The sequence below is a fragment of the Eleutherodactylus coqui genome, chromosome 4 (genome assembly GCF_035609145.1).
Source record: "Eleutherodactylus coqui strain aEleCoq1 chromosome 4, aEleCoq1.hap1, whole genome shotgun sequence".
NCBI classification, from domain to species: Eukaryota; Metazoa; Chordata; class Amphibia; order Anura; family Eleutherodactylidae; genus Eleutherodactylus; species Eleutherodactylus coqui.
Genome location: NC_089840.1, coordinates 29,237,332 through 29,262,798, shown reverse-complemented (window position 1 = coordinate 29,262,798; position 25,467 = coordinate 29,237,332). Strand labels below are relative to the sequence as shown.

At 44.9% G+C, this 25,467-nt stretch overlaps 1 protein-coding gene across 1 annotated transcript in view; it reads left to right on the top strand.

Moving 5' to 3' along the window:
* The window catches only part of PROS1 (protein S), a 67,049-nt gene that overhangs the window by 2,647 nt on the left and 38,935 nt on the right, over nucleotides 1–25,467 (top strand). Inside the window, 7 exon segments of the mRNA XM_066601513.1 lie at nucleotides 1,058–1,215; nucleotides 2,850–2,874; nucleotides 7,170–7,256; nucleotides 8,666–8,788; nucleotides 11,924–12,055; nucleotides 18,166–18,291; nucleotides 21,787–21,908. Coding sequence (XP_066457610.1) covers nucleotides 1,058–1,215; nucleotides 2,850–2,874; nucleotides 7,170–7,256; nucleotides 8,666–8,788; nucleotides 11,924–12,055; nucleotides 18,166–18,291; nucleotides 21,787–21,908 — 773 coding nt within the window.

Here is a 25,467-nt window from a genome sequence, read left to right as displayed (position 1 = left end):
GGAAAAACATCGCTCATGTGTTTAATTAAAAAAAATGGAATTCACATTCGCGTGAGTTTCCTGAGTCTCGCAACACAAAACCCCTGCAAGATTAGCGCCCGTGTGAAACCAGCCTTAGGGGATGTCGACAAGCGGCAGATTTGTTGTGGATTTTCTATGCAGAACCTCGGCAAAGGAAATCTATGGCCTTTAGGGCTTATTGACAGGGTGAGAATCTCACGTGAGTTTTGTGCGTTGCGAGACGTACAAAATTCGCATGAATATGAACTCCATTACTCATTGACTTATATATGTGAGTGATTTTTTTTTTTCTTGCAGCAATTAAAAATCACAGCCTGCTCTATCTTTGGGGGTTCCCTTGGAACGCCTCACCCATTGTTTTCAATGGGACCTTAAAAGACATTGCATGGTACTTGCATGAATAGACAGAGGGCTTAGATGGCTTCTTCCTGTTCATTTTAGCAATCGGTAGGGTCTCAGCCAGAGGCGTAACTAAAGGCTCAGGGGCCCTGATGCAAAAGGTGAGCTGGGGCCCCCCCTCTATCTGCTTCTGTACCCGTACCCATACCTAAACCATGCTGCACAGAGGCATAACTTGAAGCTCCTGGGCCCCAATGCAAAACCTGTAACAGGGCCCCCAACTATAATGCTTTATTCATAGTACTGGGCTCCCTATATGGAGAAGAGAGACCTTATGGGCCCCCTAAGGCTCCTGGGCCCGGGTGCAACCCCATCCCCTGCACCCTCTATAGTTACGCCCCTGGTCTCAGCATCAGGACCCCCACCATTCAAAACTTCTGACCCGTCTGAAATGTTTCAAGTGTAGTTCCTTAAGCCGCCATCTTTACATGCCACAGACTGGATACCATCAGTGTCCTAGGACCCTATTGGAGTCCGTCAGGTTTCGGCAAGGTGTGGCGGGAAAAATGCTGCCATGATCTTTAAAGTCAAATATGATGGAACCTGGGAAAATGTGAGCGCAAGTATTCTCAGAAGTGTTTGGTAATGTCTTCACAACTTCTTGAACCTAAAGTGTAACTTAGTTTCCGGCACAAAGTTTTGCCTCCTCAGGCCGCATCACAATTCCTGACACGGAGGAAGAGGGCAAATTCATTTTTTGAAGAAAGCAAAGCCGGAGACCTGGAGCGGGAATGTATTGAAGAGCTGTGTAATCGGGAGGAAGCCCGGGAGATATTTGAGAATAACCCCGAGACGGTAAGATCTCTTCTTGTGTGTGCGTTACTGGAGACACGTCTTGTACCACATTCACATCTCCGGCATAAATACCCAGGAAATACCAAAGGACATAATAAAAGCTGGGCGGACCCTCTATAGTCAGCGGGTCCATTCAGAAAGTTTGATTCCATCATAGAATGAATCTGTTTGGGCAGGGATTCCATTTTCCTGCTCCCACAAGGGGGCCCCGCAGGCAATCAAAATCCTGAACGGAAGCCCCAACACAGATGTGAATGAGGCCTTATATTCAAAAAACCATACGCATTGTCTTCACTTTAAAGCAACAGAATTCTTAAAGGGGTTTTCCAGGGACTCCTGTGTAGTGGCCAGCCCTTGTAACGGCAGGCTGGGATCTCATTGAGTGGGAGCTGTGCTTGCAGTTACACATGCTGGCCACTACACAGGGGTCAGAGCAGTGGCTTCCGCTTCGACCCCTGTGTATTTGCGACACTGCCAGCGGACTCCCGATCAGCTGATCGATCACGGTCCTGTTTGGCAGACCTGAGTCGATCAGCTATTGATTACATATCCTAAAAATAGTTAAAAGGGCTTAAAATCAATAAAAAGTGAATACTCACCTATCGCAACTGCTCTCCCTCCAGCAGTGCAGCCCCAGTACCTGCCGCATGGGACCCAGAAGAAGCAGCGAGCAGTCATGTGTCGTTCATTGTGCACATGACTGCTCAACCACTCATAGACTTCAGCATTATTCTTCTGAAGCCTGTGACTGGCTCAGTGGTCAAGTGCACAATGAACGGCACGTGATCACCCGCCGCTTCTTTTGTATTTCGTGTGGCGGGCACCGGGGCTGCAGCACTGGATGGGAGGGGGATATATATACTGGGGGGGATAGCTACAAAATGAATGAAAACAAAAAATTCACCGTAGTGGCCCTTTAATTTATTTTCCTCTTTTCTTAGCATCAGTTCCACACGATTACCTACCGTGTTTCCCCGAAAATAAGACAGTGTCTTATATTAATTTTTGTTCAAAAAGATTTAACTTTTTTACATGTATAGCTGCCTGGACACTATTTAAATTGACTTTTTTAATTAACTGTTAGCAGGGCTTAATTTTGGAGTAGGGCTTATATTTCAAGCATCCTCAAAAAGCCTGAAAAATCATTTTGCATCCTCAAAAATTCTGGAAAATCATGCTATGTCTTATTTTTAGGGAAACAGGGTACAAACGGTCATGAATGTTGATTTCTTTGTATACAATGGGGCGTATCTATTATGGCATCTACAGTTTTCTGTTCATCGTTGCATCGAGCATCTCTGGATCACACGCTCGGGTCATTCATTATTACTGGATCACGCTTGTAGTGTGCTTTCCACGCTCCACAAATTTGCAGGGTTGAAGGAAGATCACAAATATTGCGCCGCCCAGTGGGCAGTGCAGACACGCACAACCGCCCCGCTTCCTGCCCTGCGCGCCCCTTAGATTGCGGTCACCATCCATCTGCTGGAGCATGAGCGCTCTTCACTCATCTAACAGCACTTGCTTTGCTTCGGGGATGACCCGGCTGTGATATATTCTTTTTTTCCTCTTCTCTTAGATGTTTTACTTTTATAGAGCTGTTTTTTAAATATTCTATTTTTTTCTAATTTTAGGAATACTTTTATCCCAGATATTTAGGTAAGTCGGGGGAGGGGATTGGGTACATTAAAATGTTTAACTCCTTCATATCTCATGCTTATCATTTGTGGCTCGGTCGGATAGAGTCAGCAATGTGTGATTGATTTTTAAATAATTAGTCTGTTCTATGGAAGTGTATTTTGGCTGGAGTTGCAACCCGGCTACTTGCTGACCAGCCCCGCCAGTAGTTTTGTCCAGAGGCCGGTGACGGTATTTATTTTAAACCGGCCGTACTACCAGCTGGTAAAAATTAAGTGTCAGTTAAGAGCATCTCCGGCAGCACTCACAAGATCTAGTATGTCACTCACTCTCTCTCTGCCGTAATCAGAACTATGATCACTGACCTTCCCTCCCGGCATCCGTGTTCCTGCATGCACCGCAGACACCAGGAGAAGAGGGCAGGGGTCGTAGCCCTGAATATGGCAATCATCCGAGAGAGAGAGTGAGACAGTGAAATACTAGATGCTGTGGGGCTCCTGCATGGCCGTAGGCTCAGGTTGAGGAGAACACAGAGGGTACCCTATTACTATTGGGGCCACTAAGGGAGACACTATCACTTTTAGGGTCACAACTAGTGGTGTTATTACTACTGGAGGCACTAATGCTATTGTGTATACTACTGTGGGCACTATTACTTTTGGGACCACTATTAGCATTGGGGCAAATACTAGAGGCATTATTACTATTGGGGCCACTACTAATGGCACTGTTACTATTGGGATCACAACTGGGGGCACTATTACTATTGGGACCATTAATAAGGGGCACTATTACTATTGGGACCATTAATAAGGGGCACTATTACTATTGGGGCCACCACTGGGAGCACTATTACTATTGACACTGCTGAGGGGGCACAATTACTGCTTGTAGCTACTAGAATAATGGAGGTAAAACCGTTCATTGCGATAAGCCACGCTACTAACTGCATCCTGAAAGCACATAACCCCTTTTCTGACAAAGTTGGCAACCCTACATTCAACTCCAAGTCCTTTCCACACTTCAAGTTTAATGACCCAAACTAGTAGCGTCGTAGGGATCTACGAAGCTGTTAGCTCGGTCATTAGATCTGCAGTCAGCCTACAATTGCGCCTCTGTTAGGCTCATGTTCAGCGGTCTCCAATTAATACATGCACCCATATTAAGCTCGTAAGAGATTGGCCTACAAATCATAGCATAGAAACATGGTCCAACTAGTAGAGTAAAACGTCTTTCTTGGAAATATCATTGATGGTCTAGTTGACCCCAGCACCATCATCAGAAAGAAGGAGCACAATGCTCGTAAATGCTGGTGTGTCAGATACTAATCCCCGCTCCCAGCTCAGGTTGATGGGACTGAGTTACTTGCCAGACACATGGACGTGGTTGTCCACTGTTGCTGCAATGAGTGGTGCTTGCTTTAAGCGGCTTTGTCTTACCGATTGATAAGGGTACGGAGAGGCAGACCAACACAGATCACACATTGAGAGCCTATTTTAACGATACAGTGTTTCCTAATGGAAAACACCTTTACCCTGTTAAAGGGGTTGTACCAAAATTAAAAGTTAAAGATAGGGGGTAACTTGCTGATTGGTGGTGATCTCAAGAATGGGGGTCCCGTATCCACCTCTGCCTGTCACTGCTGGGGAGGAAGTGACCCTTAAGTCAGAATGAGCGCTGGCCGAGCATGCACAGTTGGCGCTCCATTCATTTCAATGGGGCTGATGGGAATACCTGAGTACTTGCCAACTGGGTATCTTCGCAGGCCCATTGAAAGTGTAAGGAGCAGTAGTGTGCTTGCACAACTAGCACTCCGTTTAGTCTCCTTCTCACTGCAGGGAGTGCAGTATCCTTGCAGTGAGGAGGATCGGAGACACAGGACCCACTGCTCAGCAAGTTATCCCCATCTTGTGGATAGGGGATTATAATGATCTGCATTAAAGATTATTTTCATGATTGATATATGTCTGATCCTTGGAAGTCCAACCGCTGGTACCCCTAGCGATCCTGACATCTGCGTACCCCAAATGATGTATGTAAATGGAGCAGTGGTGCGCATGCGTGACTGCCACTCCATTCACTTCTGTGGGATGGAGGAAAATTGTCAATCACATCGATTTTCCCCCCGTCCCATAAAAGTGAATGTAATAGTGGTTATGAATGCATATCACTACTTCATTCAACTGCGGCATTCTGGGTCAATCCACCAGCAATTGTTTGTGGATATACAATTAATGTCATTAGAGGAAAAATCCCTTTAACCCTTTGCAATCCAATTTTGGATTCAGGGTTTCCTAGGGGGCTTTCTCTTTCTGCCATTATACAATGGCGCCATCTGCTGGTTAGAGCAAGCACTGCTGTATGGGACATGCTGGAGAGGCCCCCCGACAACAGAGTGGCCAGTAATCTACGGTAAGAATACCCTGCCGGGCATCGGAGCTGTACAGCCTTCAATCAGAATGTCTTTAGACGTTAGACAGTGGATTGGAAAGGGTTAATCTCTTCCTGCCGTTGGAAGTAAATGTATGTTCTGGCTGGGAAGCAGTTCTTGTGAATGAACATAGTTTATGTCCTAGGGAGGGCACAGGCTCAGAAGCAGGAGCCAAGTGTGACTGACAGACAGCCTGCCGTTGAACGCAGCATGTAAAGGGCTCACAAAGGGGGGGGCACTCTCTCTGTGATATCATCAGTCCTCCGTCATGCGATTGCAAAGGGTTGATGGGTTGCCATGGCAACCGGACGCCAGACTATGGCGTCTGGATCTGTCATGGCCTGGGATTCCTATGAGGAGTGATAATGCACTGTAGTACAGAAGTACTGCTATGCATTATCAATGTGATCATAGCATTGCAGGTTCAAGTCCCCTACAATGACATAAATAATGTCTTTTATATATTTTTTTTTCTTTTTTTTTTTTTTTTAAATTATATATGTATAAGAAACACAAAAAAAAATATAAAACTTTTTTGCACACTTTCCCCATTTTGTTTAAAAAAAAGTTTAAAAACCCACATCTTTTGTATTGTTGCATCCGTAATGACCCGTACAATAAAGTGAATACACTTTTTATCCTGCACGGCAAATGCTGTAATAAAAAAAAAGAAAAAAAACTGAGCCAAAATGCTTTTTTGGTTCATTTCGCCTCCTGAAAAAACACAATAAAAGTGATCATAAAAGCCATATGTATCCCAAAATGATACCAATAAAAACTATAGCTTGTCACACAGAAACTCCATCGATGGAAAAATAAAAAAGTTCTGGGACTTTTAATGTAGCGATGCAAAAAATATATATATTCCAAAAAAAGGATTTTTTTTTTTGGCAAAAGTGGAAAGTCCTAAAAAAATACCTATATAATTTTGGGACTGTCGTAATTTTACCGACCCGCAGAAAGAAATGATCATGTCATTTATGCCGTATGATTAATGCTGTAAACAAAATGGCACAATTTATGTTTTTTCTCCGTGCCTTCTAAAAAAAAAAACTAATAAAAGTTATGCAATACATTATATACCCTGTTTCCCCGTAAAAAAAAGCCAGGGTCTTATATTAATTTTTGCACCAAAAAATTTTACTTTTTTCCATGTATAGCTGCCTGGACACTATTTACGTTGACTTTTTTTTATTAACTGTAACTAGGGCTTAACTCTTTCCAATCCACTGTCTGACGTCTAAAGATATTCTGATTGAAGGCTGTACAGCTCCGATGTCAGTGGATGTCCAGCAGGGTATTCTTACTGTATATTACTGGCCGCTCTATTGTTGGGGGCCTCTTTAGCATGTCCCATACCGCAGTACTGGCTCTAGCCAGCAGCTGGCGCCATTGTATAATGGCAGAAAGAGAAAGCCCCCCAGGAAACCCTGAATCCAAAATTGGATTGCAAAGGGTTAATTTTTGAGCAGGACTTATAGTTCAAGCATCCTCAAAAATCCTAAAAAAATCATTCTGCAACTTCAACAATCCTGGAAAATCATTCTAGGGCTTATTTTCAAGCTAGGTCTTATTTTCAGGGAAACTGTGTATACCCAAAATTGTTACAAATAAAAACTACATTTTGCCACACAAAAAACAAGCCCTCCTACGACCGTGTCGATGGAAACACAAAAGTTATGGCTTTTGAAAAAGGGAGATGAAAATTCTGAAAGAAGCATCGCGTCCCTAGGTTCAAAACACTCACTAAGGGGTTAATGCCAAAATAGGTTTGGTACTTAAAGAGTTAAATGTTTAGGCAGTTTATACTTTGTTTAATGGTATTTAACAGTTTGAACCTTTGTAGCTTGAACTTATCAGAATTAACCCTTTCTACCTCTTACAGCCTGCATTGGAAACCATCGGGATAAAGATGACAAGATCAGTTACTTGAATTTTGACGGCCCCGCTGATCTCCGGTCTTGTATCACTGGTTGGTATCATATTCCTTCATTCACACTAATAGAATAGAAAATATCCGCTGTCTGTAGAGAGATGAAGGAACTGTAGAGAGAGTATTGTTACTTCTGTGGGATTTCTGCCCCTGATGCACGGCGGTGACAGACCACCATATAACAGCTTATATATACAGTTCCCGTATGATCGCCAAAAATGTGTATTTCATTTCTGTACATTTTGTTTGAAATATTAACAATGCAGAAACAAACAGAACGCCAAATTATTACGTGTAATCTATGTAGACACCGAATGGCCAGTTTATTAGAGACCCCCATCTAGTAGAGCGTTGGACCTCCTATGGTCTTCAGAACTGCAGCAATGATCATGGCACAGTTCCCATTAGATGCTGAAGTCAGCCTGCAGGAATATCGGCCCCTGCAGACAGGAAGCTTCTTGTAGTTGCTGCAGATTAGATGGAGGTGCTGACATGCTCTGACCAGCTGACAGGAAGGGGTCAGCGATTCATGCTGCTTGTACCAAATTCTGGCTCCCATCAGCACGGGACAACAGAGATCTGGATTCATCTGACCAGCTGATGTTTTTCCGCTGCTCAGCGATACAATTTTTGCACTCTTTTGCCCAACGGAGTCTCACCTTTCTGTTTCTCTTAGACACAATGGTGCTGGAACTGGTCATTTGTTGTTATAGTCCATCCGCACTGAGAAGTTTCAAGTTGTATGTTCAGACATGTTAGTTGGAGTACCAGTGTTTTATTTTGCTGCTCCTGATAGTTGGTCAGAAAAATTCCTTACATCCTCCTCTGACCCCTTTCAGCGACAAGTTGTTTTTGTCCACAGGATCCCTGAGTACCAGTGTTTTATTTTGCTGCTCCTGATAGTTGGTCAGAAAAATTCCTTACATCCTCCTCTGACCCCTTTCAGCGACAAGTTGTTTTTGTCCACAGGATCCCTATTGCCCCTATTATAATCCTCCATTGACTTGCTGATCGGTGGGGGTCCGACTGCTGGGACCAACATTGATCCCAAGATGTTACTCTTGATCACACCATTCTCAGTATACTCTCCACAATGCTCTAATAACGGCGCCATTCAGCATATGCATAGAATTAATTAATGTACTGTGCTGCTAACAACAATTATCAGATTCGGGCTCTAAATTCTCTGGTATGAGTTAAAGCTAATTACAAGCCAGCGCAGGGATCTGCTATTATTACTGGAGGAAACCAACTTCTGGCCAAACATTCCCCCTGCAGCGTATGCCGGATGTAGTATCCCATGGCAGCCAATCAAATGTATCGATGCTCATGTTCTACATGGACGAGCTGAGTCCGCTAGATCTAGAGCAGCTCTTTGTGAACGGCTTCCCATTAATAAAGGAGACCCGGGTATTATTGTCCATTTATGTATCACATTTATGCTGCAGCGATTCCAGACCAGTGTAAGCCAATGCCGTGCCATAAAGATGGAAGTAAGGAATGCAAGGACGGAAAAGGAAGTTTCACCTGCATTTGTAAACCCGGCTGGCGAGGATTGCTTTGTGAGCAAGGTAAGTGACACTTACTATCTAATGCTGCTCATAGACATGACACAGTACAATGTATCAACCTCTCAACCAATCATCTTTATCCTGCAGAAGACTGAGATCCTACCAAAAGTCATTTGACACCTGAGCAATATGTTACTACTTGGTGAGGCTTCTTTGGCCCTAATGACATTAGATAATCTCCGTGACATACTTTCTACTAACGTCTGTAACACTTCAGCTAGTATTTCCCTTCATTCATCCTGCAAATGTCTAGTGAGTTCTTTCAAAGAATATGGACACTGTTCATACTTCCTGACACAATGTTCCAATTCATCCCAAAGATGTTCAGTAGGGTTCAGATCAGGACTCTGTGCAGCCAGTCCATTCGTGGAGCATCCATATCCTCAAACCAACATAAAACAGTGTTGGATCTGTGACAAGGCGCGTTGTCTTGTTAGAAATATGGCCGACCATTCCCAGAGTATTGTCACATTGTCAGCAGCACAATATTATCTTGAATGCCACCTCAATGTTCATGGTTCTTGTATCTACAACCAACGGACCGAGAACATGCCACATAAAACATCCCCAGGTCATAATGAAGCCTCTTTTGTATTTAACTGGTGGCACAACACATTCAGTCAAAAGGTATTCCCCAGACATCCTCCACACCCAGGTATATCCATCTGATGTGAAGATGGAGTAGTCTGATTCATCACTCCAAAGAACATTCTTCCATTGCTCAAAGATCCAATGACAACGCTCTTTGCACCATTGTAGGTGGGCCAATGCATCTTCTTTTAGAGAACTCCCTGGTTGTTTGCAGGATGAATGGAGGGAAATACTAGCTAAAGTGTATCAGACATTAGGAAAAAGTATGCCACGGAAGATATCCAATGTTATAAGGACCAAAGTAGCCCCACTAAGTATTAACGTACGGATATAATTACTACTTTTGATTCTTACTCAGGTGTGCAATTACTTTTGGCAGGATAGTATACTTAAAAAGGATTATCTAATTTTAGCAAGTTATCCCCTAACTAGCTGCAGTGGTGAATTTCGGGGACCAAAGGCCCCAGACTGTTCACGCAACTTGAACCTCCCCCACACACTCACTTTGTTACGCTCCCCCACCCCCCTTCCTGTAGAATGTTGGCTGCGCCAGAAGCTCCTGTCTTGTTCAGGGCGGGTTATCTTTCACATCATCACTGCAGTCAATCACTGGCCTCATAAATGGCAGCTTATGGGACTGAAGCGGCGGCAGAGGACTACAGGAACATTTAACGTGGATTATAGTTTGTGCTTTATTATATACTGTTATGGCGCGCTCACATGGCAGATTTTCGTGGGGGGTTTAATGTGGATCTACATCAAACTTCACCTCTTTCAGATGTAAACTCTACTGCGAATGCGCATCACAATCCACACCGAAGAAACACTATATAAAGAGCAATCTTACCCCCTATACCTTTTAGAGACCGAGTGCCCAAACTGCAACCCAAAGCCACTTATTTATCGTAAAGTGCCAATACGGCCATTTAACCTGAATGCTGAGGCTGAGCCTGATATCGGGCCGTTATCACGCTCCTGCACATGCGATGCATTTTTCTGTAATAAACTCTCCCATCACTCCGGTGAGGTTGAGATCTTCCGGTGCAGCTTTCAACCGCAATGGAAAACCTACGATTGCACTCGTGTGCACCTCGCATGCCATGCGGGAAAAAATCACTTGTGTATATGACCCCATTCCTAAGAATGGGGTTCATATTCGTGCGAGATTTCTCCGTCTGAAAGCTGCTTAAGTCAGCTTGAGGTATGTAATAGTGACCCCCACAGTGTCCCCAGTAGTAATAGTGACCCCCACAGTGGCCTCAGTCGTAATAATGTCTCCTATATTGGCCCCAGTAGTAATAGTGACCCCCACAGTGGCCTCAGTAGTAATAGTGTCCCCTATATTGGACCCAGTAGTAATAGTGACCCCCACAGTGGCCTCAGTTGTAATAGTGTCTCCTATATTGGCCCCAGTAGTAATAGTGACCCCCACAGTGACCCCAGTAGTAATAGTGAATCCCACAGTGGCCTCAGTAGTAATAGTGACCCCCACAGGGACCCCAGTAGTAATAGTGACCCCCACAGTGGCCTCAGTAGTAATAGTGACCCCTATATTGGACCCAGTAGTAATAGTGACCCCCACAGTGGCCTCAGTAGTAATAGTGTCCCCTATATTGGATCCAGTAGTAATAGTTACACCCACAGTAGCCCCACAGTGGCCTCAGTAGTAATAGTGCCCCCTATTTTGGACCTAGTAGTAATAGTGACCCCCACAGTGACCCCAGTAGTAATAGTGAATCCCACAGTGGCCTCAGTAGTAATAGTGTCCCCTATATTGGACCCAGTAGTAATAGTGACCCCCACAGTGGCCTCAGTTGTAATAGTGTCTCCTATATTGGCCCCAGTAGTAATAGTGACCCCCACAGTGACCCCAGTAGTAATAGTGAATCCCACAGTGGCCTCAGTAGTAATAGTGACCCCCACAGTGACCCCAGTAGTAATAGTGACCCCCACAGTGGTCTCAGTAGTAATAGTGCCCCCTATATTGGACCCAGTAGTAATAGTGACCCCCACAGTGGCCTCAGTAGTAATAGTGTCCGCTATATTGGATCCAGTAGTAATAGTGACACCCACAGTAGCCCCACAGTGGCCTCAGTAGTAATAATGCCCCCTATTTTGGACCCAGTAGTAATAGTAACCCCCCACAGTAGTCTCAGTAGTAAGAGTGTCCCCAATATCAGGCCCAGTAGTAATATTCACCCCCACAGTAGCCCCAGTAGTATTAGTGCCTCCCTGAGACCGATAAACTTACCTCCTCCTGGTCTTCAAAGCATCGCTGCTCCTCTGCTTGGCGCTGCTGCGCGGAGACGTGTGTGCACCCAAACTTTTCCTCTCCTCCTGCGGAACCAAACTGACGTCAATGTGTGCCCCTGCAGCAGCGCCACTGAGTGATTACCAGCCGGGGAGCCCATTTTTAAAAAATGAAAATATGCAAACAATAAATAATTTTTTTTTAAAAAAGGGCCATGTCTTTAAGGGGTTAAGACCTGAAGATATTTGACGGTATTTATAGTGTATATAAAAAAGTCCATTTTATCTCTTCAGACATTAATGAATGTGAGGATCCTGAGAAAGTGAAGGGCGGCTGCAGCCAGCGATGCGTGAACATCCCCGGCAGTTATCGCTGCGCCTGTGATGACGGCTACTACCTGCTTCCTGATAAGCACACCTGTAACGGTAAATGCTCTCCACGTGTTTAGTCATCAGAGTCTTGTTGACAGGAGTCAAGGCAAAATCAGTATTGCAGTGTATTGTACAAGAGATCGCATGTTCGAGTCCCATTAGAAAACCAAAATGTGAAATATATATATATTAAAAAAAGTTAAAAATTAAACAAAAAACTTTTCCCCCCCCCATTTCTTTTACATGAAAATATACAAACAATAAGAAGAAGCGGAATTGGTATCTCTGCATCCAAAAATGTCCAAACAATAAAATATATATACAATATTTATCCCGGATGCATTCTTCTCTTATCTCTCACAATTAGCTGTCGTTGTGAGAGACCCACATCTGCCCATACGATTCCTCTGCAGTGGCCCTTCCGTGGCACCCTTATGCCAACAGGGCATATCAACAGATGTTGTCTTTGTGAGACGGCCCCTTACCACGGTTATCCCAAAATCTTTATGTTATCCCTATGCAGAGGGTAGGGAATAACTTTATGATCGTGGGGGTCTTAACGCCAATTCCAAGAAGGGGGTTCCTGTGCCCACCACCTTGTCCTCACTGTGGGCTTACTGCACCCCCACCACTGAGGAGGAGATTGAATGGAGCAGCGGGAGCACATGTCGGAGAGACTGTTGGGGACAGCGGAATACAAGCTCTCTGCAGTTTTTCTTAGCTCCACTGAAATGAGTGGAGCGGTGGCTGTGCGTGTGTGGACAACACTGCTGTCAGTCTGATGACACTCGGGGTGGGAGAAGTGACCCCACAGTGGCGAGAAGGCAGTGGCAAAGGACCCCCCATTCTCAGGATCGGTGGGGGTGAGACCCCCCCACCAATCATAAAGTTATCCCCTATCCTGTGCATAGGGGATTACTTTAGATTTTGGCATACCCCTTTATCATTTTTTTCATAAATTAACACATTTATTTAAAGGAAGTGTGTCATCAGAAAATGATCTCTTGTATAAAATTGTATAACATTTTTTATATTAAGCATATTTTTATAGAATTGTTGTTTTTTTTTTTTTTTACATTTTCTATGTCACGATCTATATATATATTTAAAAACAAAATCCTAAAATCCTGCATTTCTCACACTGACCACTAAGCCTAATAATAATCTGGCATTCCTCGTTCTGTAGAGAAAACTGCTCAGCTGTCATCTCATTATCATCACAGATAGGTGATGATAATGAGAGGTCACTGAGAGGTGACCATTATATATAGGTAGCACATGATCCACCATTCACAATGGGTTATGTCACAACTCACCTCCTCCCCTCCCTGCACAGATCACAGAGCATGTCCACAACATTCTCCCATAGAAGTCTATAGATGATGGTTACAGCTCACCTCCTCCTTCTCCCTGCACAGGTCACAGAAACTGCCCACAACACTCTCCCATATACACTCTACTATATGTGATAGTTACAGTTCATCTTCTCCCCCCTCCCTGCCTAAATCATGCCCACAACAGTCTCAATGACGTTTGTAGGTGGTGTTCACAGCTCCCCTCCCCCTTCCTGCACAGGTCACAAAGCATGATTACACTGCTCTCCCATAGAAGTCTATAGGTGATGGTCAGCACTCATCTTCTCTCCCTGCACAGGTCACAGAACATGCCTACAACACCCTCCCATAGAAGTCTATATGAGATGGTCACAGCTCCTCTATATGTGATGCTCAAAACACTCTCCCATAGAAGTCTATAGATGGTGGTCAGAGTTCATCTCTCTCCCTTCACAGGTCACAGAACATGCACACAACACCCTCCCATAGAAGTCTATATGTGATGGTCACAGCTCCTTTATATGTGATGCTCAAAATGATCTCCCATAGAAGTCTATAGATGGTGGTCAGGGTTCATCTTCTCTCCCTGCACATGTCACAGAGCATGCCCACAACACTCTCCCATAGAAGTCTATAGGTGGTGGTCACCACTCACCTCCTCCCCCTGCCAGGGAAATTTCTCTGCGTACAGCACCAATCAGGCCCACCCCAATGCCCCGCTGCCGGCGGTAAAGAAGAGACACCACACATGGGGGTCTGGTATAGTTCCTCACACGGGGACATGACTGCGCGCTTTATTACAGATTACATGGGGTCTTATACCCTTTGGTCACATCACTAGGAATGGGTGATGGGCTCATTGGCTCAAATTCACCGCATAACAATATATGTAAAGTCCGGATTTCCGCCTGAGACAGTGAAAGTTATATACGTAGTTGAACAGTCGTTATCTAGATACGGCGCTTCTGGGAAAACAGCCAAGCACACGGCCTTCGTATCCGGTTCTTCCTTGCAGTGTTTAAGATACATTTTGTCTTCGCCTTGCAAGGCCTTTGGAATATCTGCTGTAAGGCGACAGATTAACTTTTTCTCATTTTAGCTTTGAATAGAACTTGCATACAGGTATAAAAGCATAAAGAACATATGGCAATATATACACATACCCTCACCCCCCCCTTCTTGCACAGTTGACAGAGCATGCCCACAACACTCTCCCATAGAAGTCTATAGGTGGTGGTCACCACTCACCTCCTCCCCCCCTTCTTGCACAGTTGACAGAGCATGCCAACAACACTCTCCCATAGAAGTCTATAGGTGGTCACCACTCACCTTCTCTCTCTTCTTGCACACTTGACAGAGCATGCCCACAACATTCTCCCATATAAGTCTATAGGTGGTGGTCACCAATCACCTCTTCCTCCTTCTTGAACAGGTGACAGAGCATGCCCACAACACTCTCCCATAGAAGTCTATAGGTGGCGGTGACCACTAACCTCCTCCCCCTTCTTGCACAGGTGACAGAGCATGCCCACAACACTCTCCCTTAGAAGTCTGTAGGTGGTGGTCACCACTCACCCCTTCCTCCTTCTTGAACAGGTGACAGAGCATGCCCACAACACTCTCCCTTAGAAGTCTATAGGTGGTGGTCACCACTCACCTCCTCCTCTTTCTTGCACAGGTGACAGAGCATGCCCACAACACTCTCCCATAGAAGTCTATAGGTGGTGGTCACCACTCACCTCCTCCCCCTTCATGCACAAGTGACAGAGCATGTTCACAACACTCTCCCATGAAAGTCAGAGAAACCCTCCTTTCTATTGTGTTATTGACCCTTGAGGCTGCTGTAAAGCATATCTCTAAATGCGGTAAACTGCAACTCAAACAGGATGGCCGCCCTCATAGTCATGTGCAGTTAAGAAAAAACAAAATCTACAATCAGGAAATAAAAAAACAGAATAGAAAATGTTTCCTGATTTTGTTTTAATTAGTAAAAAAAAACCTAGACAATACATTCTCTTTAGCTCCAGCACTTTATGTTATTCGCCACCGATGGTTTTTCCAAAGTTCTGCATGCAGTATAAAACATTGGCGCATTTATCTCTCCTCGGCTTCACGGGAGGCATTCATCACCGCTGAGATCGGCATCATAAAATAACATCTAGACCCTAAAAAGCTAATTTTGTACGATTGAGAGAGCAGGTCCTCCGTGATTAAGAACCCCATCCATATCTGGGAGCCTCGGCAGTCTTCTCGAGCCTCCAGAGGAGCAGCTTCAGCGCTACATCACTCTAATCAATTGATGTTCATTGCTGAGAATTCCAGAGAAGACACCGCGAACGGCCTTCCATAAATCTTTTACGTGCCGCTCCCTCCCCTGACAGCCAGCAAGCATCATCCGGCATCCACTCTGTCAAATCTGTTGTTCATCCATTGTACAGGGCCCCTCCATGGTCCACAATACCGTATTTATGTTTGCACCTCGTATCAGGATCATGTGAGCTCGTTATGTACAAGTGCAAATACTGCGTCAAACAAAACCTAAAACGCGTTCTGTACGGAGAGAGAATCGAAGAAAAAGTCATAAAAATATAGATAACAGTGGCTAACAAACATACAAGCTTTAATAGGCACTGGGGGGATTTACTTTGATCTTACGCCAATCTTAAGCAGTAATGCGTCGGAATACGATGTAGCAAATTTCTTAAAGGGGATGTTTGGCCACTTAAAAAGTAAAAAAAATCACGGAATGTTTTAAAGTAATACTAATCTTACCGATCCTCCCACGTGCCACTTCTGACGCTTCCCAGTGCCCCTGCCAGTTTCTGTACTTGGATTGTCATGTGACTTCTGCAGCCACTCACCAGCCGTCCTGCACCTTGTTGACACAGACATGTGACCACTGCAGCCAATCTGTGGCTGTTGCAGGTCACCACTGTGGTCACGGATTGGCTACAGTTGTCACATATCTGTATCAAAGAGGACCAGGATGGGCAGTGATTCGCTGCAAAAGTCACATGTCCATGCCAACAAGGTCCAGGACTGCCACTGATTGGCTGCAGCAGTCACGTGTCTGTGTCAACAAGCGTCGGGACAGCCTATGATTGGCTCCAGCAGTCTGATGTCCCAGTCTCTGATGACAGCAGAAATCAGCCGATCGCTACCTGCCAATCAGATGCTGCAGTGTCATTGCCCTTTCTCCTGGCATCAGCGCTCATATACTGGACACCATGATGCCAGGAGTTCGGAACAGTGATGTTGTGGCCTATGATTGGCAGGCAGCGGTCACCTGACTTCCGTGATCATCAGAGAGAATAGCGAGACTTAGGAGGGTAAGTACCATTTGTTTTATTGTTTCAACCCATTTGGCTCATATTTTAAAAAGTTCATTTGTAACCGAACAACCCCTTTAAAGATCTTTACATTTTCTGAATATCTAATTGTATATCCAGAAACATCTCCATATTTGGTGCATACTCCAGGGAAAGCCACAGCCAGCCAGACTATTGTCCTACAGCGGCCACTGCAGGAGTAATGTAGTATTACATGGCGATCATTAAGATGAATGTCTGTCCTGTAATACAAGGACGGCTCAAAGTCCGCACTTAGGGCGAGCACCCACTGGCGTTTTTTTTACCTGCGTTTTGCGTTTTTCCTGCACAGGCATAGAGATAACATGTGTTCCTGTCCACTGGCGTTTTTTTTGCATTGCGTTTGCGTTTTTAACATAGGAACTGTCAGTTGCATATGTGTCCTTATTTTTCTCCATGGAAATTAATGGCAAAGCCGCGAAAACGCCGCGAAAACGCCGCGAAAAACGCCACGGAAAACGCGCGGAAAAACCGCGGGACACGCGGCGAAAACGCTGCGTTTTTTTCCCACGGGAAACGCAAACGCCAGTGGGTGCTCGCCCTTATGGAGCGGCTTTCATCTCCAGCTCATGGAGGGGGCCTGGCCTTTATAACATATATAATGTATACCCTAAAAGGACATAGAAACAGAGAAGGAGGGAGATTTATGAAGATTTTTTTTACATAAAGTTTGTGCAAAGATTTTGTGACTTTTTCACAGGTACGCCACGCTACTCCACTTTCCCCAAAAGTCGGGAGGTGGCGTGTCCTTTCTGAACTGAGACACTTATGCATAATTTATGCCAAAAACTTGCAAAAACCAATCCTCACTCAAAAACTAGCAACCTAAAAGACACTAAACATTAAATATGGAGGTGCACACATAGCCAGACAACATTTCTTAGCCACCCGGGGAGTCCAGAACCAAGCTGGCTCCCTCCTCCAACTCCAGGAAAGCTCCCTCCAAAAATCCAACTTCAAGGACCACTGCACTGCCCCAAAGGCAGCCAAGCTGCCATAAGAAGGAAAAACGCTCCCCCCCGCCCCCACACTGCCCCAACCCAATCCATCAACCACTAGCCTGCCCCTCCTAAATTGTACAACCACCAGAACTGGCAATCCCAAAAAAACAATAACAGTAGAATAAAAACAAGGGAGGGTGGGAGATTCTAGCAAGTGGTTCTCAGTATGGCTGCCACACTTCTAATGTGCATCCTATGTATATATGGAACCTCCTTCCCATTTTTATGTTATATCGCCACCCTTCCCTAGCTCCGTTCCCGCCCAAGCCCTGTCATGCCCTCCATCTCGCGATGCCTTTGCCCTCAGTCCGGCTCCAATCTTCGCTCCAGCTTCGTCTATACTGTGACTTATAAAATGATGGTCTAAGTAAATTCCCCTCAAGGTGCCACTAAGTGACTCCTCTATATCACCGTTTCACTTATGTCGTACTCTACATGTAAGATGACTTTGTCTTCAATAGATAGAAATGAATGTGAGCTGAGCCCAGTAATCTGTGGAGGGGCACAATGCAGAAATACGCCGGGCAAGTACGAATGTGAGTGCGAGACCGGCTATCGGTTTAACACCTCCTCGAAGATTTGTGAAGGTAAGTAACACTGCGGCCTATATAATTGTCAAAGATTGTTGTGTAGGAAGGTGCCTATGGGGTACATCAGGCTGCTGGAGGCTTTTCAAGGTTTTGCTCTCTCTATGGTAAAAGGCTAATATACATCAAATAACAATTGGAAAAATGCTAGACGCAGGTGGTTAAAACAGTTGTCCACCATCCATGTGCATTAGCACTAGTGCTGAGTGAGCGATTGAAAAGTTCGGTTCGGCCAGCTTACCGAATTTTGGAAAACAATTTCAGTTCAATCCGAATTAGTTTGAACTGAATTGGAACTTCACCAATACTCCTAGAACTGGAGTATAACACTGTCTAAGACTTATAGAAGCCCTGATAACAGAGGAAGAAAGAAGAAGAAAAGGAAGAGGAAGAAGAAAAGGAACAGACAGAAGCAGTTTTATTCTTCCGGTTCCTCTTCTTCTTGCTCCTCTTCCTCAGGTTTTCCTTCTTCTTCTTCTAGTGGATTTGGCTGAGATGAACTGCCCGAGGTTCAGGTTTGCACGGAACTGAACTTTTAGCAAAGTTTGACCCAAAAGAAGGTTCCACTGCTTCAGTTCACTCAATACTAATTAGGACCAAAGGCAAACACAGACAGTAGAGATTTCCCTGTGCAGGGGGTCTTTTACTCTCTAAGACATTAGCTAGTCGGTGACTATAGTGCACATCCCAAATGGATCTGCTGAAAGTCTCTCACCAGTATGTCACTTCACCAGTTAGTGAAAATTATAGAAATCATTCTTTTAGTCCTTCCATTTGTATAGACAGCAGGGGGCACCATTCATTTTCCTATATGGTAGCAGTGAAACCCTTGCTTGTAACTTCCCCAGCGTGAATCTTGCAGAGGTTGCAGTGATGCTATGTTCATCTCTGATTAGGACACAACAGGACAACATTTGACAGCTCCATATAGCCCTCATGTTGTTTATGCTAAGGCTATATGCACTGTAGGAGTGCAATATACAGAATGGCCTGCAGAGGGGGAAAGACAGGCATTCTGGAATCTGAGAAGTGAGAAAACACCTGTAGGTGTAGTAGGAACTAGGTAAAAAAGATCAGTTCCTTCCACACTCAGGGGGAGAAAAGCTGGCTGCTTGCTAGAGAGTATGAAAGGCAGTGTGAAGATGCCACATCAGGAATTTGGAGCCTTAGGTGATAGAGGAGGACTCCCTGAGTGAGGGGTTGTGACGGAGACCCTGTGTGTTGTGAACCCTGGACGTTATGTGCTGTACAACTTTGCTGTTGCATCTTTCAAGTTTACTTTGATGTGGATTAAAACTGTCAGGTGCCAGGTTTAAAGAAGTTCATGTCTCTGGAGCTTTTGTACACATAAGGTGCCTATTCCCGATGGAGAGGTCGGCAATCCAAGAGGCGAGTAACCCCGGCTTGCCACAGCACATAGTGAACTTATCTGAGGATTCATTGTGAAATTTGTGCCGATTCCACACAGATTTTGCATCAAATCCACAGTGAAATCAAAGAGATTCACTTGTGGAAAAAAAAACTAAAGAAGTGACATGTCACTTGTTGACATGGATTCTGCATGGAATCCACACGGAACCCGCTTCAGGAAATCCACTGACAGGTATGCTCCATTGAAAAGGGCTAAATCCAAGTGCCAATCCACTGATTTTGAGGCTTAATTCCCTTGGAAAAATCCAAAGAAGATTCTACCATTTGAACATGGGCCAAGGGTCCTTCCACACATTGCAGACGTTTCTATGCCAAAATGTACGTCTTACATGCAATTGCAATGTGGATTTGCCATGGAATTGTTGCTGTATTTTCCCCTAGCAAATCCACAACAAAACAGTATGTAAAACATGCCAAATTTGGTGCGGACTTGTTCATAGCAGAATTGACTGGCGTATCTAAAAGCACCCTAAGTCTGGGTTCACATGGGGCAGATTCCGCAGTTCCTTAAAGGGGTTGTCCCACGGCAAACATCAAAATTTTACATTACCCCATTCCCCCTGTCACCCCCTGGCATAAAATAGCAATTTAAAGCGGTTTTTAAGCCGCTTGCTACTCACCGATCCGACGAAATATGAACTTTAAAAAATCTTCTGCCTAAGATGGCCGCTGGTCCTTTCCCAGGGATGCACTGCTGTTTTCTCCCTTGGTGCACTGCGGGTCTTCTCCCATGGGGCACCATGGGCTCTGTGCGTTCCATTGCCGATTCCAGCCTCCTGATTGGCTGGAATCAGCACACGTGACGGGGGCGGAGCTACGCGATGACGCGTAGAAGGGGGCGGAGCCAGAACGCAGCTCGTGCCGGACCGAAGAGAAGCCAGAAGACCCTTCTGCGCAAGCGCGTCTAAAAACGCCAGAAGACAGCAGAATTAGACGGATCCATGGAGACGGGGATGCTAGCAACGGAGCAGGTAAGTGAATAACTTCTGTATGGCTCATATTTAATGCACGATGTATATTACAAAGTGCATTAATATGGCCATACAGAAGTGTATAACCCCACTTGCTGCCGTGAGACAACCCCTTTAAAGCAGTTTTGTCTTAAAAGAAATAAAATTGTATATTCACCTATCCTTCTCCGTCAGTCTCCTTACCAGATCTTCTCCTTGCTGAGTTTCTGCAGTGCCCCCGGGTCACCTCACCGCGTCCCGGCCGGCTTGTTATGAAGGCTGCATTCCTCATATTCTTCTTTTGGGCTGGTCAGTAAAGGTCACGTTGTTTACTGGCTAGGAAGGAATGCTAATCTATTACAGTTCACATGACCAGTCTCTGAAGTAGATCGGCACTTCCCCACTGGACTGTGAACAGTGATGTAACGTTCATTGGCTAGCAGGAAGGAAACTGCCAGCAATGTACGTAACCTCTCAGGAAGGAGAGGACTCAGCCAGCTGGAGGTGAAGTGACCCTCCTCCCCGGACTGCAGAAGACAACAAATTAAAATTCTGCACCACATGTCAATTTCCGCACAGGTTTTGTGTGGATTTTTTCCGCAGCATGTGGATAAGATTTTGAAAATCTCACCCAATTTTCTGCCACTGTAAATGCCGTGGATTTTCTGTGCAGAGGGTAAATCTGTTGCAAATCTGCCCAGTGTGAACCAAACGTAAGGGTGGCATTACACGGGACAAAATTTTGTCAAAATTGTCACTCAAAACTACAGCAAGTTTTTTGTGTCTGAATGACTGTTGTTTGTGCGATTTTGCATAGAGTAATTGTTATTCATGTTCACCATCGCTGAAGCGCCAAACACCCAGCAAAGTTGTTGACCAGTCGTTGAAAGACAAACAATTGCCTATTTACACCAGATGATAATTAATTAACCAGTGACTAGTTTAGGTGAACTGAAGCGAAGCAACTAGTGAACTAATTCTCTCTCCACAAGTTCACTTATATTTGCTGTACCGAGCGATTATTCGGATGACCGTGGTCCCGTGTAGAGCCACCCTAAGGTCACTTCTCAGTCCCTGTTCTGCAGTTGCTCACAGTCTCTCCTTTGGTTTACAGATGTAGATGAATGCGCAGATGAGATTTGCAGTCAGGTGTGCGTTAATACGCCCGGAAGTTACAAATGCTACTGTGAAGGAAGAAAGAAGTTAAAGCTTGCTTGGGACAAAAAGTCATGTGAAGTAAGTGGACCACTTTGTTGTAGGCATCTGCAAGTGCTTCCTTGGCCCTAGAATACAACCCTGAGGGAAAATTCACCCTATCAAACTTTTAAACTGGTGCAACCAGAGCGCTACTAATTTCATTTCCTTTTTTACAACAAAACTGTATTGAGCTTTTCTGTACTGTAGTATTGGCAACCTGTCCGACCCCCTAAGCTGCCTCCGCTCCAGGCACTACAGTAAAGCACTACAGTAGTGATTCAATTAGTTTTGTGGTTTTGTTAATCTAACTTTTGAAACTTTGCATCGCCGGACCTAAGATGGCGCCAATGCAGCTTATGCGTAGTCACATATGAACACTCCGCCGCTCTCCTCCTCCCTCCAGATGCTAATTGACAGCAGCCTCCATGTTCTTATGACTGCCTGGTTGTTACACTGTTAGGGCCTTTTTACATGAGCCGATATATAATTCAGATTCCCGTGATCAGCTGAAATCTGAATGATCGTTCAGTGTAAATACAGGCACCAACTGAACAACAAGCGGTAAATACATTCCTTGTTCATGTTATGCCGTATAAAAACTACGCGACGAATCGGCCCGTGTGAACAGGCAGTCATTCATCTATGGACAGCTGCCTGTTTACTGTGAAAGGAGGCAAGCGGGTTGGAATGATCAGCAGCCCGCTACGCCTCCATCCTCTTAGCAGTGATTGTCTAAAAGCACCTTTAGAGTGACTTCAAACGAGTGCAAGCGCAAAAAACATGTGATAGCGCAAAGTTTTTTTGGCTGTGAACAGCGCGTTATTGCGCGCGTATCTGCGCATTTTACTGTACTTTTTGCACAGACCACTACGGTTCACATGGGCGGGGAACACAACCATGCCCTGAGTTAAAAGGCTATTAACCCTAGGTAATTGCCAGTGTGTTGTATACCTGCTAAATTGCACACCCCCATAGACTCCTATGGGGTTTTTGCGCACTAAAATAGAGCATACCGCAGGATTTTTTGTGTATGTGAAATGCTCGTGTGAAGCCGCCCTTAGAGCTTACTGGAAGTTCTGTGGGTGTCTGAGTACAGGAAAGTTGACTGCTAAAGTTTTCCTTTGATTTGCATGTTCTAGTGGCCTTCTTCTCCATAACCATCAATATCACCCTGTATTGGTAATAGACAGGATACAGTACTTGTGGTCACAGGCAGCTGTCACAGTGCGGCTGGCTCCAAGATGAGGACACGGGGGCCGGTGTGATGTCACAGCAATAGCACCACCCATCGACCGGCGCATGCTCAGAATCACTTGGCACTGGACGACAAGGAATTCACATCTTCCTTCTGTCTATTGACTCATTGACTAGCCGGACTTTCGGTTATCCCAGCCAGCCTATTAGTAACTTGGTTTATATGTTATACCAACTCCTCTATGCAGAGCATGCCAGTTCTACAGTCCTATTTAGTTAAGTGGTGGAGTGGTTTCTGTAGGTCAGAGTATTGTGCAGTCTCTTGTTCAGCATCAGGTTGTACACTTATCTCCTTGCGCAGCTTGCTCCTAATTTGTAACTTTTGTCCTGGGTTTACCCTTTTCAGGGCAGGTGCTCTGCTCGTTAGGCAGGTTTAGCCACGTTAAGAACAGGGAAAGGTTCCGACCCTTCCTCATACTTTGTCCTGGTTTATATGCGGTCTCCCTGTCCAACCTTGTCTTCGCGGTTCCTGTGTCGTCCTTGTCTTCAGTCCTGTCTAGTTAGGTTTATTAGTCCTGCAGCTGTTAGCTTCGGTTGTGGCTGGTGATTGGCAGCTCTGTCAGCCAATCAGTTTCTCCCCGCTCCTTGTATAATCCAGCACTTTCTGGCTGGGAGTGCCGGTTATATTTCAGTGTTCCTGACCAAGTCAGCTTGCTCAGTGCTCCTGTCTGTTGTCTGGCTTCTGTGTTCTGGTTTGTCTGCTGTGTTTTTTGTTTGTCTTGCATTCTGTGTTCTCATCTTTTATTTATTGTCAGTTTCTGTTTGTCCCCTGTTTCTGTACTCTGGTTCTCCTTTGACCTTGGACCTGTCCTCTTGGAAATAGTGGGGTCGTCCCTTTCAGCACGGGTGCTCCACTGCGAGGTCGGGTCAGTCAGAGGGGTCCTGAGTGTTCCACCCTAATCACTACCTCTTGTTTCTGTCTGCTCATGCGTCTAGCCACCTCTGTAGTCCAGTACAAACGTTGTGTAATGTAAATTCTGAGCAGTTCAGATCAACTTGGGATTATGGATTCATTTTCTAGTCACATTCTCAGTCTGTGTGATACTATTACATGGAACTACCATTGCATCTACTTACAGGAGGAAACAAGCTCTCCTATCACAGTTACTAATAATGATCACACAGCTCCGGTCGCACAGCTATAATAGAGGAGATCACAGTTTATCCTCCTGACTGTATACTAATGGCCTGTAGCTTATTTAGGCCAATATAAAATATAGTGATAATTAAACTGTACCCCTTGCAGGCAAAAATAGTATACCCTAAACTAATGCTGTGCTTAAGAGTCATGGGATTGTTTGAAAGTGAAAGTAAAACAATGTCACTGTCAAGATGGTGCCTGATAAGCATCAGACAGGGAACTGCACTGCATGGAAGTGGCTGCAATACACAGAGGAGACCTCCAGAGTGTGACAGGCAATCAGGTGAGGGATACCAACATGGAAAAATGTGTTTTTGCCGGAGTGGTCCTTTAAAGAGAACCTATCATCAACTATAAGTACCATAAACTAAAGTCACCTGGCTGTGCATAGGCTGACTTCACATGGGGACGCCGCAGGAACGGGGAACCGGGTAAACATGAAAAAACACTCTCCGGACTCCACATCGTTAAACCCTTTCCAATCCACTGTCTGACGTCTGAAGACATTATGATTTAAGGCTGTACAGCTCCGATGTTGCTAGACATCTGTCAGGGTTCTCTTACTGTATATTGCCAGCCTCTCTGCTGTCGGAGCCTATCCAACCTGTCACCTCATGCAGTACTGGCTTTAGCCAGCAGATAGCGCTGTTGTATAACGGCAGAAAAAGAGTAAGCCCCCTAGGAAAACCAGGATACAAATTGGACTGGAAAGGGTTAATCTATAAGTACCATAACTTAGTTTATGGTGCTTACAGCTGATGACCGGTTCCCTTTAAGGTTAGAGGTTTTATACTGTTAGAAAAGGTGCAAGAGGACTTTTCGTGTTTTTGGCATGTGATTTGTAGGAAGTCATAGGACGGGGTCACCTAATAGGCACCAGATTCGCCGGATCGGTAGAGATTTTGTAAAGGCGTGTATGTTACTAAGGTGCATGTCCTTGCATTGGGGCACTAATGAAAAATTAAAATGGAATGATAGAAAATCCTTTTAAGTAAATACATTTCTCAGACTCCTCCATCGGTAACTTGTTGTTCCTCCTGAGACGTTTCCTGCGACGTTCCATCTGTATCAGCTTTGTTTCTTACCATCAGAAGCTCTGAGCAAAATGTCAAATCAGGGTAAGCAAATATACAGCTCAGACTTGGAAAACCAACATTCAGCTTGCTTCCTGTACGACTCTGTGTTTGGGGATCTGGGAGTTAG